Genomic DNA, 16,534 nt, shown 5'->3' with positions numbered 1-16,534 from the left:
GGATAAATATAAAGTCTTGGGACTCAGCTCCTACCTATATACCAAATTTAGGGGCTGGATTACCTGCTAGGACCCTGCTATGGGGGGGACCCAGGAAGGGGGTGGTTAAACCCCTTTGCCTTTGTCCAGTTTCGCGCCAGAGCTGGGGCTGGAGTGCCCCAGCACCGGTTTGAACTGGACTATGCATGGGACACCTTGTGTGCCCCAGGTAGTGTCTCATTTCATTCAGCCCTCCCTGCCCCAATACACTATAGCCTGTCTGGGGTGGTGCTAGCACCTCCATGTGACAGGAAACCTATTGTCCAAGCCTCCCTCGCTGGAAGGAATCCCAGCAGCAGGAGGTCAGACTTGTGTCTGTGGCAGCAGCATCCATTTTGTGATGCTGAGGCTCTGGTTAACTTTAACCGGGATTAATGGAAGTAACATGTCTTCTCCCTCTACAAGGGTGGAATGCTACCCCCGTCACCAGAACTGGCGAGGGGGTAGTATTCCAAAGCATCTGACACCTTGTTTTGATAAAGCCAAACCAGAGTTAGCATTTAACCGCGAGGTTCATAATGCACTTAAGAGTATATGGTATGGGCATATCCTAGAACAACTATAAGGACATGGTTCCGAAAGCTGTAGACAGGCTCAGCTCATACTAGAGCACCATCTCACATAAAACCAAGCACTCTGCCTCCAGGATTGTTAAGGCCTGCCATAGGAGTGACTTATAGGATTATATGTGTCTAGATATAAGGTTAGACATAGGTATACTATATCTAAGCAAGGGGTGACTACACAACCTTGCCCCAGCTGAGTGATCAGCCAGTTGTGTCAGTTTGGATGGCCAGCCAGGGGTGGCAAAAGATATGCTGCAGCCCCTGGTAGGCCTTGGGTGCACCTATGCCCTGGGTACCTATAGTACACTGTACAGAGACTCACAAGAGTGACCCAAATCCCAATTGGTAATGTACCTAAACTACATGGTGTGAAATTTAGAGAGAGAACAGTAGGGCTGCGGGTCTGATTAGCAGGCCCACAGCCACATTAAGTCGAAAACCAGTGAAGCAAAAAGCAAAAAATGGGGTGACCATAGGAAAGCAGATCCTACTCTCCTACAGATATCTCCAAAATGCCCATTCTTCCTCTTCTGTTATATGTTTTCGCAGCTCTGCCGGTTGCAACTCCGCAACACCTTTTCAGGGAATTGTGCTCTCTGCTGGCATAATTAATATGGGGCTCTGGAAGAAGCAGGGTGGCTCGATCAAGACTCTACCTGCCACTAGTGGAAGAGGGACTTGCCGGCCCTAACTATGAGCTGTGTTTTTCTGCATCCCTGTTTCAGTGGCTGATGCACTGGATAGCCGATACCTGAAGTTCGGAGCGAGATGACATCCTGACATGATTAGACGACTCTGACAATCTGCAATGGCTCATGACATGGGGAGGGCTGACATTCCTGGCAATGCACTCATGGTAGTAGCGAAATGGAACTGGGAAACAGATATCAAACCACATGGCTGGAAGACTCCATATGCACCAGAGATTCTGCTGTGGACACTCCCTGACAGCTTTCGACACCATCACAACACAAGATCATGGTGAGAGGCACAGCTGGGGAGGCCAGTTTAACGAGGTCCTGTGGATTCCCTTTGAGGATTCCCTTTGAGGAATTGAAAAACCAATTCCTCTTATAATATGACCAGTATAAGTCCTTCACACCTGTCTCGTTGGAGGACACAGCTAAAGCCATCTTGGCCAGTAAATCTGGATCGCCTTTTGATCCCTGCCCACCCCTGGTCCTTCAGGCGGCGGTGGAGGTTGTTAACCCCATCATAAACGACCTCATAAACTCATCGCTAGCCACAGCGGTAATCCCACCTGAGTGGAAACTCGCAGCAGTCAAGCCCCTCCACAAAAAGACTATCGCTGATCCGTCGACTCTCTCCAACATGCGACCGATATCCCTGCTTCCCGTGGTTTTCAAACTGGTTGAAAAGTTCGTTAACAATCAACTTACGGACTACTTGGAGGTGAATAACATTCTACATCCCAACCAAGGTGGGTTTCGATCGAAACATTCCACCGAGTCTGCCCTCCTGTTCACGGCGGAAACCCTACGAATGGCTGTCGACCAAGGCAAGAAGGCTGTCCTAATACTATTAGACTTGTCGGCAGCCTTCGACACGGTCTCACATACCATCTTAGTAGACCGGATGGTGGCCTCAGGAATAGGAGGGACAGTCTTAAGTTGGTTGAGAAATTTTTTGAACAACAGACGACAAATTACTGTCTTGGGCAAATTCCAGTCAGAAGCTAAGGTCATCAGCTCCGGGGTTCCTCAGGGATCGAGGCTAAGCCCGATCCTGTTTAACCTATATATGGTACCCCTGCTTGAGCTAATTGCATCGTTTAACATCAGCACAATATCATATGCAGATGACACTCAGCTAATTCTGGTACTGGATGGAGAACTGCGGGGAGCGGAAGAAAACTTGAAGAATTGCTTAACAGCCACATTCAAATGGATGACTGAAAACCACCTTAAATGCAATTCCGGCAAAACGGAGATCTTGCCGTTTGGAAATCGAAATCTGTTTTCTCCAAAACAATGGTGGCCAGACGATGCTGAATCACCCCCCGAAACTATAACATCTGCTCGGAATTTGGGCATCAAATTTGACGACCAGTTGTGCTTTAAACAGCAAGCGGTGGCCGTAGCCGGCCTGTGTTTTCACACCATTAAATCTTTGAGGAAGTTTTTTGATCTCCTTCCTCTGTCAGCCAGGAAAGCAGTCGCAGTAGCCTTAATAAGCTCAAGGCTAGATTATTGTAACAGCCTGTATGCCGGAGTTAATAAGTCCGTACTCCATAGGCTGCAGATGATCCAACATGCTGCTGCCAGACTGGTGCTACGCTGGCCCCGAAAGTCATCTGCGTCAGCTGCACTAAAAGCGCTACACTGGTTGTCAGTTGGTAAAAGGATCCTTTTCAAAATCTTGCTGATCACATTCAGGGCCTTCCATCAGCAGGGGCCTAAATATCTGTGCACTGGCTTTAAGCGATACTATCCCACTCGCTGCCTGAGGTCTGCCAACCAGAATCTATTAACCATCCCCAGATTTAGATTGGCTACCAAGGGAGGAAAGTCTCTCTTTGTCCTGGGTTCCAGAGCTTGGAACAAGCTTCTCTCTCACCTTAGGTTACTATGTCATGAAACACAGTTCAGGAAGGCGCTAAAGACCTGGGTGTTTTCCCTTACAGACGCAGCCTGCACAGCATTGGTTTAAGCGCTCCCATCGATCTATCTTTTCCTAAACCGTTTTCCATCTGGTTGAGCGCCAAGATACTCCATGGAGTGATAGATGCGCTATATAAGTGTCCCCTACATTACATTACATAAGAAAGGTGAATTGGGGAGGACGTAGCTTTAGTTACAACACCTCTAAAGAATGGAACTCCCTCCCTCGCCATTTGAGGGAAATACCTACGCACGTTGACTTTAGGAAGCACCTGAAGACATGGCTATTCTAATCATATGAAGTGGTCTGAAACAGTTAGGAGTACCGGAAGCGCCAAGACACCTACGGGTATTCGCTCGCTATATAAATTGCATATAACATATACCATATAGGTCCAGATAGCTTCCTACTACACTGAACACAGCAGACCCACCTACAGCTAAATTGCAACACTGTGCTTAGGGAACCAGTGGTCTTGACAGGTCTGAGGGTATTTATCACACACAGGAACCACACCAAAGCCATTACACTTCTCTAAACAGCAATATTGTAGAGGAGAGACATCTTGATGCCCTATCTGCCACATAGGTGGACGGACCGTCTGCATTTGGAGATCATAGAAGCTAAATGGGGAAAAAGTTTAGGAATTGTTAAAATGGGCTCCAGAAATGCAAGCCTAAAATTCATGGAATTTAATTGCTTATTTTATGTGTATTTGACCCCAAAAAGCATAAGTCAATTGTATCAGGGTGCGACAAATTACTGCTCGCACTGTGCAAAAGCGGAGGCGGATTTCATCCACAAGGTCTGGTACTGTGTAAGGTTGTCTATATACTGGGAAGTAGCATAAACCCTGACAGACATCACGGACACTGACCCCAAAACACCCTATCCTCTGCCTACTAAGCCCAGTGAGTCACACAAAAAAGTCTAAAAATCTAATCTGTGAAACTTTGTGGACCTGGTTCTAGTCCTGGTGAAATGTTGTATAGCCAAGTCCTAGTAGACACTGGTGGCGTCTTTCGTCTTGGACTGGTTACTTGATGTGGTTACTTAATGTGAAAAAATGGACAAGTGCAGAGCTGCTCTCCACCCTCGATGCAGGGGAGCTCAGTGGGCACAGCATTGATGGATGGAATGGGTACTTATGAAAGGTGGAATCAAAAATGGATATACATCCCCCTTGACTTCTGTGACTTGTTGTTAGTACCAGAGGTAATGATGAAGCAGACTGCTATACTCCACACGCGGGGCGGATCTGAGGACTGCGGTGATGTCTCATCATAAAGGAGCCTACATTGCTGTCTGTCCCCCTCCAGTAATACAAGAGTAAGGGGTACAAGATGTGGTATTGGTGGCCTTTGGCCTATGTTTATGTGTAACAAATTCAAATTTTTTGTTGAAACCCAATAAAAATTGAATGAAAAAAACATATCATGGACGTCTTTACAGCAAAAGCCTGCATTTTCTTACCCATTCACTGGTCACCCTCTGCCCTGCTGTTCGGTTCCTCAGTAGCAAAAACAAACATCCAAAGGGGTGCATATAAAAACACTAATAAACTCAACACCCTTGAGAATGTCTATCCTAAATAGTCCATTCATGAGGCCATCAATCCAAAGTTTTTGCTGGCAGAGTTAGGAAGTGCTCTGCTACCAGAAACATGATGGTTTGCCAGAATAAAGCACCCTGTCCACCAAACTCTAGCTATAGAAGGTCATTACATCTAATGTTTAACATGACCTTAACACCTGGCAAGAATCTAGCCTTCCTCGATCTATTTAAAAACACATCTCCTACTGAAACTATTTTTGAGAAGTATGCATGTTGCATACAGTTCTCTTCCAGTGTTTCAAAATGTCACATTATCAAGGGGAGAGAATTTGAAAGATGGTCATCCAGTGAACGATGTCACAATACATCTCAAACCCCAAAATGACATCATCAAACAAGACTGCTTATCGTGGTGATTGTTTAAGATTAGTGCTTTCGGTTTATAGTCTTTTTTTTACATTTCCATCTGTATTTATCCATATTTATTTTTTGGCCATCTTATTGGTATTATTCCATATTTATGTTATGTTTTGTGAACAGATGATCAGATAAATCATATAGTTCCACATATATTTAACAGATAAAAGTGCACTCATATTTATGCCTGTCGGCTTTTAGCACAGTACACTGCCAAAAAAAATAAAAGAATAAACCCACATTAATAAATTGGCATAACAGCACCAATATGAGATTTACCGTATTTTAAGCAAATGTCATCGAGATGTGTAACTCCCTTGCTGCCAATATGTACAGCTATTGGCCCAAAAGTCTCCGGCATAGTGAGTCACTCAAAAGAAGTCATTATCTGTATTTTTCCGCTTTTAAAAGTAAATACAGTCAGGAAACAGTCTGTATTTATCTGTAAAAATCAGTAAAACCGGAAACAGGTAGCCCTATTTCAGATGCAGGGCTGGATAAAGAGGACTTTCGGCCCCTTTAGGAGAACCCCTCCTGCACGTGCATACAATCAGGCCAGGTTCTAGTGGTTCTTCCCAAAGCCAGAAAGCTAGATGAAATTGGCATCAATCTTTCAGGTAGCAATGGAAATCTTCCTTGGGATGGTAATACTTCCTTACTTAATAGATTATGGGATTGTAATTTGGTGCTGATTGTCTTTTTTTTGTCTGACAGTTCTACAAGTTACATTCTTGGAAGCCTCCCAGAATACGGATGGGGCGAAGGGCTATAAAGTTCGAATCAACAAGGTAATAGGTTTTTTTCTTGTTTCTCATAATTCACAGCGTGAGTGAAGGGCAAAATTTAGACAATATGGCTTTCATTAGGAGAGGGATAACAAAAGACAAGCAACATTTGTATCTCAGACCATTTCCCTGTTCATTGAGCTTTAGTAGCCACCTGGCTGATCACAAACCCAAACACCACTGTTAACTTTCACCTGAACATCTTCACTAATCTTTCACTTGGATGAATCTGAAAAATATATCTGACTAACATCTTAGAGTTAGAAGAAAGAAGCCCTGTAATTGACAGGGGAATACATAGAATGCAAAAGCCCAATTTAAATGTTGGAAGTCTGGCTGTCCTCTGCCATGGCAACAAAGTGGAAAGGGAAACATCCTTTACAACGCAACTTTTACCACGCAGTGCCTTTACGACGCAACTTTTACAACGCAAACCATTACAACGCATTGCGCTGGGGGGGCGCTCTAGGATAGGGAATAAGTTTAATTTACTATCCAACACCTTCCCTAGTGTCCACGGGGACTGGAGTTGGAATAGTAAATTAAACTATTCACTATCCAACACCCCAAAGCGCTACGCATTGTAAAGGTTTGCGTTGTAAAAACCGCGTTGTAAAGGCATGCGATGTAAAGGCATGCGTTGTAATGTCATACATCCAAGTACAATATTCGTCGCCCTGGTGGGGGTCCTGATTGCCAAACTTAAAAATGCCCATCGGGCCGATGGACATTTCTAGCATTCACAGCAACCGCTGCTAAGGAGGTTTCTGTGAATGCATTGGAACGTTGTACTACGGCATAAAATAAAAAATACACAGACCTACCTACTTATGGATAAAGGGTTTGCCTGGTGGTGATGGACAGTAAAAAACAGACAGCATTTAAATCGGACCCTTATTTTAGAGTGGAACATTAGGATTCAAAGCACAGCATCGAGGCCATTTTATTCTGTCATTAACGCCTTAACTGCTGCCGTTATTTCGGCGCAGTGCGGGCGTTCTAAAGGGTGGGCGGGGTCGCGTCGGGCGTTGGATGTGCGCAGCACTAAAAGGGTTGACAGCAAATTACACAGGCATCAGCAGAACCAATATATCTTGGCTTTAAAAGGTCAAGCTATTGACTTTGGAAGTGATTTGTGCCACTCGCTAGATGCATGCCCACTCTAGACTGGCGATCTTGCAATGGGTTTCTAATAAAGACAACTCATTCTGAGTCGGCTACTGATGCACATGCCTGTGTAGACACATGCACAAACATGGCGCATGAAGATTGCATACATATGAAGTGTGATGCACGGGTGCCATTTTGATTCCATTGTTCTAATATGGAGGTTGGCCGCGTTAGAAGAGTTACTTTAAACTGAAAAACAAGCCTGAATAGAGCACAAACAACGAATCATGTACATTCGTTGCACTTTGCAGTTGCTTGGACTTTATGCAAAATAAAATTGTAAACAAAGAAATGACATATTTAACATGAAAAGTGGAACAGAGAGAGGGATGGCAGCGAGGTTGTGGCTTTGGGAAGCTGCGAAGCGGGGGGTTGAATGGAGAGTAACTGGTAGGGAGAAAGGCAGGGAAGAAAGTAGGAAAACATATGTTCTCCAATGGAGTGCTGCTTACTAAATAAACAAACACTGGCAAAGACAATAGATCTGACCATAGCTGAAAAGCTTTGCTTTATTGCCACCTCGAAGTTGTTACAGACAGTGAGGACAGAGGGGCATATTATCAAGGGGGTTTATCTCCGCTTTTTTGGCTTTAAAAGCCAAGAAAGCGGAGATAAAATTATCTCCCTATTACCAAGCTGTCGCTAACACCAGTTAGCGACAGCTAGTAGGAGATAGCGACCATCTTGGGGCCCACTTTGCATGTCAGTGATATTTATCACTAATAACATGCAAAGTGGGCGTGCCAAGATGTTAGCGACTGGAAACAGTCGCTAACATCGCTATCTCCTATTACCAACTTTTGGAGATATTCGCGCTAAGCGCGAATATCTCCAAAAGCTAACACCTGCCCCTGAGCAGTTCTTAGCCATGTTATCCAATGGGAGGTGGATAACATGGCTAAGAGCATTAGCTCGATAATGCATGAATCTCGCTGACTTTTCAGCGATATTCATGCATCTCGGCCGATTTTTATCGCTTAGGAGATAAACCTTGATAATAGCAAGGTTCCTAAGCGATAAAAATAGGCGATGCTTAGCGATACTTAGCGATAAAATAATTGTCTCTAACCCTACTTAGCGATAAATATCGCTATTTGTTGATAATATGCCCCAGAGTTTCTTTTGAGGTGCGACCTCCATCTTTTATGCTTGGGATAAAACACAAGACCACATGACATTACTGTGGCAAGAGATAGCCTGACAGACAAATGAGTAATGGGATGGGAGAAGAAAAAGAGAGAGAAAGGGGAAAGGGAGGGAAAGTAAAAAGTAGAGCCAAGCAAAGGAAAAAGGCGAGGGGGAAGAAAAAGAAAAAAAAGCAGGGTGAGAAATTGAACATAAGTGAAAAAAAAATAAAGCAGAGGAGAGTAGAAGAAGAAGAGGAAAGAAGAGGCAGAGAGAAAGGAAGTGAAAAGAGAGCAGGGAGAACATTTAAAAAAGCATAGGGAGGAAAGAGCCAATTCGAAAGGTATACATTGCAAAGCACAGAATTAAAAGAACCATGAGAGAAAGTGAAAAATGAATAGGGAGTAATAGAGACAGAACATGTAATGAGGGAAGGGAATATGAGGCAAAGGGAAGTAACATACAAAAAGAAAACCAGAGGAATGAGATTCATTTAAATTGTGAAGAGAGAAGAAAGGATGCAAACATGAAGGAACGATTTCTAAACAGAAGGAAAATAAGGTACAGAGAAAGAGTGTGAAACAGGAAGACTGAGAATGAATGTATTGGCTACTAGCAAGCCTCTGAATAAGCTTTACAACAATTTCTATTAACTAGCATTGCAAAGCCAATAGGTCTGGCCTTGGCAAGCTGGTGCAATGGCTACGTTTTAAAAAAACATTTCTTATTGCAAGCTTATGCCAGACCCATACAAAAAGAATAAAAGATATGCCAGTCAAATGCTTTCTATAAAAATTTTAAATACATGATAATCGTTTCTTATATGTGAAAAGAACAGTAGCGACACCTCATATCAGGCAGGCGTACTTAGAATAGGTATAGAAAGTCTTTTTTAGCTTTCATGGATGTCAGAGGAAAGTACAGTTCTAATTGGTTTAAAGAAAAGACTGTAATGGTTTTGAATTACGGTAACGTGAAGACATAGTTTAAACACACAAGGATAACAATACAATTTAAAATGTGGCTAAAAAATGAAAAGGAAAAAAACATTGTCAAAATGAACTATTGGCCCACCAGCAGTGACACTGAAATGCATTTATTTTCGCTCAATGTACACACGTGTGCGAGTGACAGGACAAATATTGTCACTCACAGTGACTGACAAGAGCCAGTGGGTGAAGTCACTGCTTCCTCCATGCTTTATGGGGTGATGGGTGGAAGCAAAATGTACATGACATTTAAAATTACAAATTAATGAAGAGGACTAATCCATATTCCCTCAGTGTGTCACGAGGCTTTTAAGTCATTCAGGGGCATATTATCAAGGGGGTTTATCTCCGCTTTTTTGGCTTTAAAAGCCAAGAAAGCGGAGATAAAATTATCTCCCTATTACCAAGCTGTCGCTAACACCAGTTAGCGACAGCTAATAGGAGATGGCGACCACCTTGGGCTCCGATTTGCATGTCAATGATATTTATCACTAATGACATGCAAAGTGGGCGTGCCAAGATGTTAGCGACTGGAAACAGTCGCTAACATCGCTATCTCCTATTACCAACTTTTGGAGATATTCGCGCTAAGCGCGAATATCTCCAAAAGCTAACACCTGCCCTGAGCAGTTCTTAGCCATGTTAACCAATGGGAGGTGGATAACATGGCTAAGAGCATTTGCTCGATAATGCATGAATATCGCGGACTTTTCAGCGATATTCATGCATTGCGGCCGTTTTTTATCGCATTTGCGATAAACCTTGCTAATAGCAAGGTTTATCTGCGATAAAAATCGCCGATGTGCGGCGATAATTTTTGTCTCTAAACAAGTTAGAGACAAAAATTATCTCTATTGGTTGGTAATATGCCCCTCAAAGCTATCACTAAGCTAGACCTTAGGAATACATACATATATACACGCATAGAAGGGCTTTGGGTCAGTCAATTAATCTGTTAAACTGTCATTCGCGTTTTGCTTCCACTCACCTTTTCAATGTCTTGATGGCCTTGTGTTTCTACTCACCTTTTCAATGTCTTGATGTCCTTGTGTTTCCACTCACCAAAGCATACAGCAATGGGTCGAATGCAACAGAGTCCTCTGCCCGCTAGTTGGTCCGCCTGCCTCATTTATAGATGGGCAGACCTTAAGTTGTCGTTCGTTGGTGCCCTGTTGGCGCTGTTGACGGAACGTTTCCTCAGATGGGCCGGTAGGGTAGGAGCAACCAGAGGAAGGACATTTCAGTACCAGCCCTATTTTTACTCTGAGGTGAACCTGTGCCCAAGCTCGAGAGGCAGTACTTTATATATCTTTGTATTTCTTTAATTTCCGTATTTTTCTGAGCAATGTCAGTGATAATTCACCCTGCAAGGTGGGTTTAAATGATACAATAGATAAAACCGTTGTTCCAAAATGTAATAGGAAAGACTCCTTACCGTACTAAAAATACATGTAGACCCTACCCACTCCTGACTCTGTAGTAATCTTTTCTCTAAGAACCATCTGGCAATTGAAAGTCAAAATCCACATAGTTCTATTTTAATCGTAATAATGAAATGATCAGATAATGCTCTGCAATTAGAGCATCTGAATTCAATCTCTTCGACTAACAAGTGTATCATTTTGAAGCATGAATATTTATTTCAAAATCTACTAAAACGCTCCACATTAGAAAACGACATTAATCTTGTGTTATGTTACGTTAATGCTATAGTGGCATGGACCCTAAGCATTGTCAATAGTCAAATACAAAAGCTATCCAGACTTCTGAGGAGTACAGACCAGTTAGTCCAAAGAAAAAAGTCAGGTTTTTAAATCTTTCAAAAGGTGTGATTGAGCTCATAGGTGTTTTTGCATTAGATTCCACCCTTTTGATGCCATATAGGTAAAGCTTCTCCCGCCCCAATAGGCTTTTCTTATTCTGGGTACTTTGTTTGCAATACTAGACTGCAAAAGTACTGAGTTGAGTACCAGTTAAACATTTCCTGCAAGAAAAATGGACTGTCTTGATGTAGTCCCTTGTGAACCCAACAGAGCACTTTCAACTGAATACACGTCCCCAATTGAAAGCCAGTGAAGTTCCCAAATGGAATCGGAAACTGAACAGAATTTTGGTAGATTCAACAGAACTCTCGCTGCCGCGTTTTGAAGAGTCTGAAGTTTATTGAGAAGCCGTACTTGGCAGCCTACAAATAGTGCATTGCTGTAATCAATTTTTGAGATTACCCAGGCTATGATTATTGCTTTCCTATGCTCTAATGTTCAAAGAAATGGTAACATCATTATTAAGGTTTTTAAAATAAAGAAGCAGGAAGAGGTCTTCTAATTTGAATGTTCTATAAAGGTTGATCTGTTGTCAAAAACGACACCCACGTTTCTTGCTTTCTGTACTGGAATTGATAGCGAACCAAGATTCAATTGCCACCAGGTTACCAAACACTAGCACCTCCGTTTTATCAGAGTTAAGCTTAAGAGAGTTCAGTTGCATCCACAGCGCAGTACTGTTCATGCATGTGCTGAACTGCAGGGCTATTCCTTCTGGATTAGATGAGACTACTACCACTAACTGTGTATCAGCAGCTTATATAAACAAACCGAAAAACCATATGTTCTGATCGGGTAAATAAGAGGGCGTACACATTAAAAAGTGTTGGACTTAAAGAACACCCATGCGGGACCCTACAGAGAAGTTTAAAAGAAGTTGAGGTATATTCTTCCAGCATCACTAATGGTTCTCTATTGGTAAGAAAATATTAGATCAAGTTGACACCTGCTCTTTTTATGCCAGTCTACACAAAACGGTTGATGAGTGCGAGGCGGTCCACCGTATAGAATATGGACGATAAGTCTAATAGGACTACGGTCGCATTCTCTTCTTTATCCACTATGAATGTGATATTTTTTGTAGCTGCCAGAAGGGCCAATTCTGTGCTATGTCTTGGCCAAAAACCATGTTGTGTGGGATCAAAATGGTTATTAGAGTTTAGAAAAGAAATAACCTCTTTATCCATTGCTTTCTCCAACATTTGTGCAGGTAATGGTAGGTGAGAGATAGATCTATAGTTTTGGGGGATTTTACTCCTTATTTTTTTAGAGTCCAGATTGGTTGCCTGTAAAACATTAAAATCTGCTTCAATGATCAGATGGCTGGAACCATGAATATATGCAACAAACACGTTTTGTAATTGTAAATGCTAATATATGCATATATATATATATGCTCACCACCCCTGACATGTTGAAATGCTTTACACGCCGGGCAGGACTGTTCACCGAAACCCAAGGATAGTGGTTAGCCCATAATTGTTGAGATTAGATTTGTGTGCTTAAGCAAACCTTACCATGCATTCACTCCAGTTTCTAGGAGGTGGATTACATTAATAGGAGTGAGTTGTGATCATCAGTGGGGGCCGGTATGTGTGTTCATGTAGATGGTGCCAACAGCACCACACATATCCAGTACAAATTCTAATTTTTGTTAAATATAGCTCATGGAAATGCAATCTTAATTATGCAAATGCCTAAAAAGCATCCTGAAATCAGTACCATCTTGCAAAGGAACAGGACACCCATCTTTAAGTTGGTCTTGCACTGTACTGTGCTTTTATGCATAACCATCACCACCCCTTTTGTACAACTTTGTTCACCATAAGTGTGGCAGGGTATGCTCAGACGTGAGTCCCTTGCTCACTTTGCCACTGGATTCAAGCAAGCCGGGCTGAAGTCAGCTGGAATGCCAGAAACCGGTCCTCGGAAGCTTGTTTCCGGTCCAGGGATGGCATGGTTTGGCAGTTCGGGCTGGACTGTTCCCATGAGGCACAGGGTCAGACTGATTTGCATATGGCCATTTCTGAACTGGGGTGGCAGAGTGGGCTAAAGAACGGTGATGGATTAAACCCAGATATGTTGACTGGGTGTGAGTGTTTGATTGGTTCAGATGCTCCGTCCATCACCACCCCCTTTTGTACCACTTTACGTATAATGAGGCACGCATTGCTATACTTCTGACTCACAAGTAACACACCTCAACGCCTTGCAAAACCAATCAGAGGATGGAAACGGCCCCAGAGCATCATAAAGCTGCGGAGTGCATTTAGCCGCACATTGTGACTGCAAACATAAAACTTGTAAACGCAAGACAAACTTCCTTTAATTAGCAGTGTACCATGTTCAAGGGCTTTTAAGAGGTGGTCAATTACTGGCAATGCCATATGAAGCCTCCTTCCAGTGGAGAATGACAAGAACAATTGGAAGAAGTGAACATCAGGCTTTGGATGCAAAAAGGAATTGGATCATGTAGACTGGAGATTCATGGAGTGGGCACTTTGGAGGTGTGAGTGTTGGTAAGTGTGTGAATAAAAAGGCTCTGAGGCCAGGGCAAAGGCATATGAAATTATATTGCAACATGTTCAGGTGTCCAGGGGAATTAGAACGTGTTGCTGTCTGTTCTAGTACTTTTGCCCTCAAGCCACTGGAACCATACATATGTCTCAATAATCAAATAAAGGTAACTGGACAAAAGACATTTATGATGGTATTGCCTGCAAATGTGTTAATCTATTCAGTTAATGTGCAGATGACCTCAACCTTATTATTTACTTCTCATGATAGGTACTGAAAGGCGGTCAGGAATTGGAGTCAGTGACGTTTATCAATTCGATGAGCGGGAGCAGCTGCGAATACTATCACGATCCAAATGAGTTCAACGTTGAGTACCTGATCATAGGTCAGACATCTGGTGTGGTGCTGGGGAATGCTGCATTAAGCAGTTTTTTAAGAGGGAACATTTGGACTTTCTACAACTACTCAGTTGGGCTGTTCCCCAGAAACACTCTGAAACCTCTACACCCATCTTGTACAACCCTGTGCACCCCTGACCACACATCTCTCACGTTCACCCAACATGCAAAAAGGTTGTCTATCACCAGTAATAGCATATGTGCAACACAGAGCTTACAACAGTGTTATTAGTAGACTGAATGACACCCAATGTATTGACTTCAGAAACATGATTTGGAGACACAAGGGGTCTGAGCTGTGAAACAGTTCTCTAGTCTATAGTGAATGTGGTCCAAGAGTTTGTCTCATATGCATCAATAATTTTGATAATTATCTCTTTATGTTACAAAGGATAAAACATAACTGCTTTGTCGATGCAGCTAAATAAATGTATCTTGTCACCATCCACAGCTTTACCAAGATGTTAGTATTGTAAACGTCTTATATACAGCTATATGTCAGAATTGAAAAGATTAGTTGCAGAAAAATCACAGAATTGAACACAGGAAACAGCCTCTTTTCAGTCATTGCCTGCATTAAATGGCAAGTGCTCTAATGCTTGCAATGATGCACAAGCTGAAATCTCTGCTTTTAAATCTCGCATTCACAGTCCGAAATTCACAAATCCCTATATTCACAACAAAGACTGTCTTTGGCACAATATTCATGTAACAGCATCATTTACATGGGTACCACTGTGTTCCTCCACCTCAAATGTGTAAGAAAACTCTTCTGCTGCAAGGGGAAAGGTGCTGTTGCATTTCTAGTCCTTACTTATATTGCAGCCTGCTCTAACCATGTCCTTATGGGCCACAAGGAACAATACAGTGCTAAGTTAGAGGCTATAGTCTAAACTCTTGACTTGTGGTGTCCCTAGGATTCGAAAGGGATCAAACACTTTGACCCGCAGATGCAAGCGGGTGCCTCTGAGAAGCACCAGAATCATCCTTGGTAGCTTGGAAGAAAATGGCTTCTCTAGAGAAAATGCATTCCTAATAACTAGTACATGTATGGAAATGTGCCTAATGCTGAAACCATCAATAGAGATTTTAGGAGACCTAAGCCACTATAGATCATAACAGCAACAACTGATAAGAAAAATGTCACAAAATAAAGAGAATTGTATGTAATATATAAAAAATTGCAAAAAAAAGTGCCACAAAGAAAAGCATAGAAAAAAAGTCCCTCAACGCTATCAAATTGGAAATTAAGAATATTTTGAAAACATTAGACCCACTGTGATTGACCCTCTAGTGAACAGGGTCAGGGAGAAGCTGGCGGGAGGCCCTATTTGAAGTTTTTACCTTTAAACTTTGAAACTTTTCTGATGGTCATATTTTTTAAGCATCTCAAGCTGTCATGTGAAAAGGATCTGCAAAAACGGCTATTTGGCATGCGGCCAATAAGCACATGTTTCCCACCAGAAACCATCATAGAAGGAAATATTCAAATTCAAGCTGCCGAAGTGGCATTTCTTTCCGGGGGTTTGGTAGGTTGAACTAGTCTTCCAGGAGTAGTACGTCTACAGTTTTATTCCAAATTTGGCAGCACTGCCTTCTTGAAGAAGAGCCCGCCGATGCCCAGGATTGGTCCTTTAGACTCCTGTGAACCCCTCCCAGTTTTATGAGAGTCCCCCCAACTTGGTTTAAATTTCCCCCAAAATCCCAAATTCCAGTTATAATTGAGACACTGAAATTCTTCCTCAGAGGATATTGTCGTCTTCCTCAGGATAATTTATACATACCAGCTACTGGAGGAAAGTTGCCTACTGACATTCAAGCGTATCTTGTAATCCCTAAACCCCATTTAGTCGAACCATGCACATCAGCAGAAGACTGGTGCCACCAGTCCTGGAGCCAACTATCTCCTTTCAGTGAACCGAGGATGGAGTATTAAGTGAGGAAGCAGTCAGTAGATGGTAGTGAGACCTAGCTAATCCCAAAATCATTCCCAGACATACCAGGTCCAGTATTTTGGCAGAGGGTAGCATTTCATTTTCTGAGTTAACACATCATGGCACCAATTATTTCAGTGTTGCATGCACCCATAATCTATAATTGAGAGTTTCTTCCTCAGCTGTGCACCCACTGAAATACAGATGAGATCTCCACCTCTGAGCCATGAGTTGGTTCAGGCCACCTGCACAGGCTGTCTTATCTGAGTGTTCTGAATTAGGAAGGGAACACAGATTCAGTTCACTCACAGATGTTGTACTTGACAATCCCCAGGGGTTACCTCCCTCTAATGTAACGCATTATGTTGCCAACAATCTTAAATGCAAGCTGTCAGAAAGAGCCAACAAAAGATGCAAATGCATTATGATCTATTACAAAAATTCTGTCATATGGCATGAACTTCACCTGAGCTCAGGGTTTGGTTAGTGAAATCATCAGAACTGCAGAATGACCATGGACTTGTTCATATTTCCCCTATCTTAGCTTCTGAAAGGTTTGAAGAAATTGAAAAACTATAGGGAGTGTGGCCTGGTA

General features: G+C 42.5%; 1 protein-coding gene across 2 annotated transcripts in view; it reads left to right on the top strand.

The window, feature by feature from the left end:
* The window catches only part of LOC144785891 (metalloproteinase inhibitor 1-like), a 111,516-nt gene that overhangs the window by 90,509 nt on the left and 4,473 nt on the right, over positions 1-16,534 (top strand). For both annotated transcript variants that reach the window (XM_078664761.1, XM_078664760.1), the window contains exons 3-4: positions 5,913-5,986; positions 13,878-13,992. In XM_078664761.1, coding sequence (XP_078520887.1) covers positions 5,913-5,986; positions 13,878-13,992 — 189 coding nt within the window. The remainder of the gene's footprint in view (positions 1-5,912; positions 5,987-13,877; positions 13,993-16,534) is intronic.

Source organism: Lissotriton helveticus, chromosome 10 (genome assembly GCF_964261635.1).
Source record: "Lissotriton helveticus chromosome 10, aLisHel1.1, whole genome shotgun sequence".
NCBI classification, from domain to species: domain Eukaryota; kingdom Metazoa; phylum Chordata; class Amphibia; order Caudata; family Salamandridae; genus Lissotriton; species Lissotriton helveticus.
This window is presented reverse-complemented; position numbering and strand designations above follow the sequence as displayed.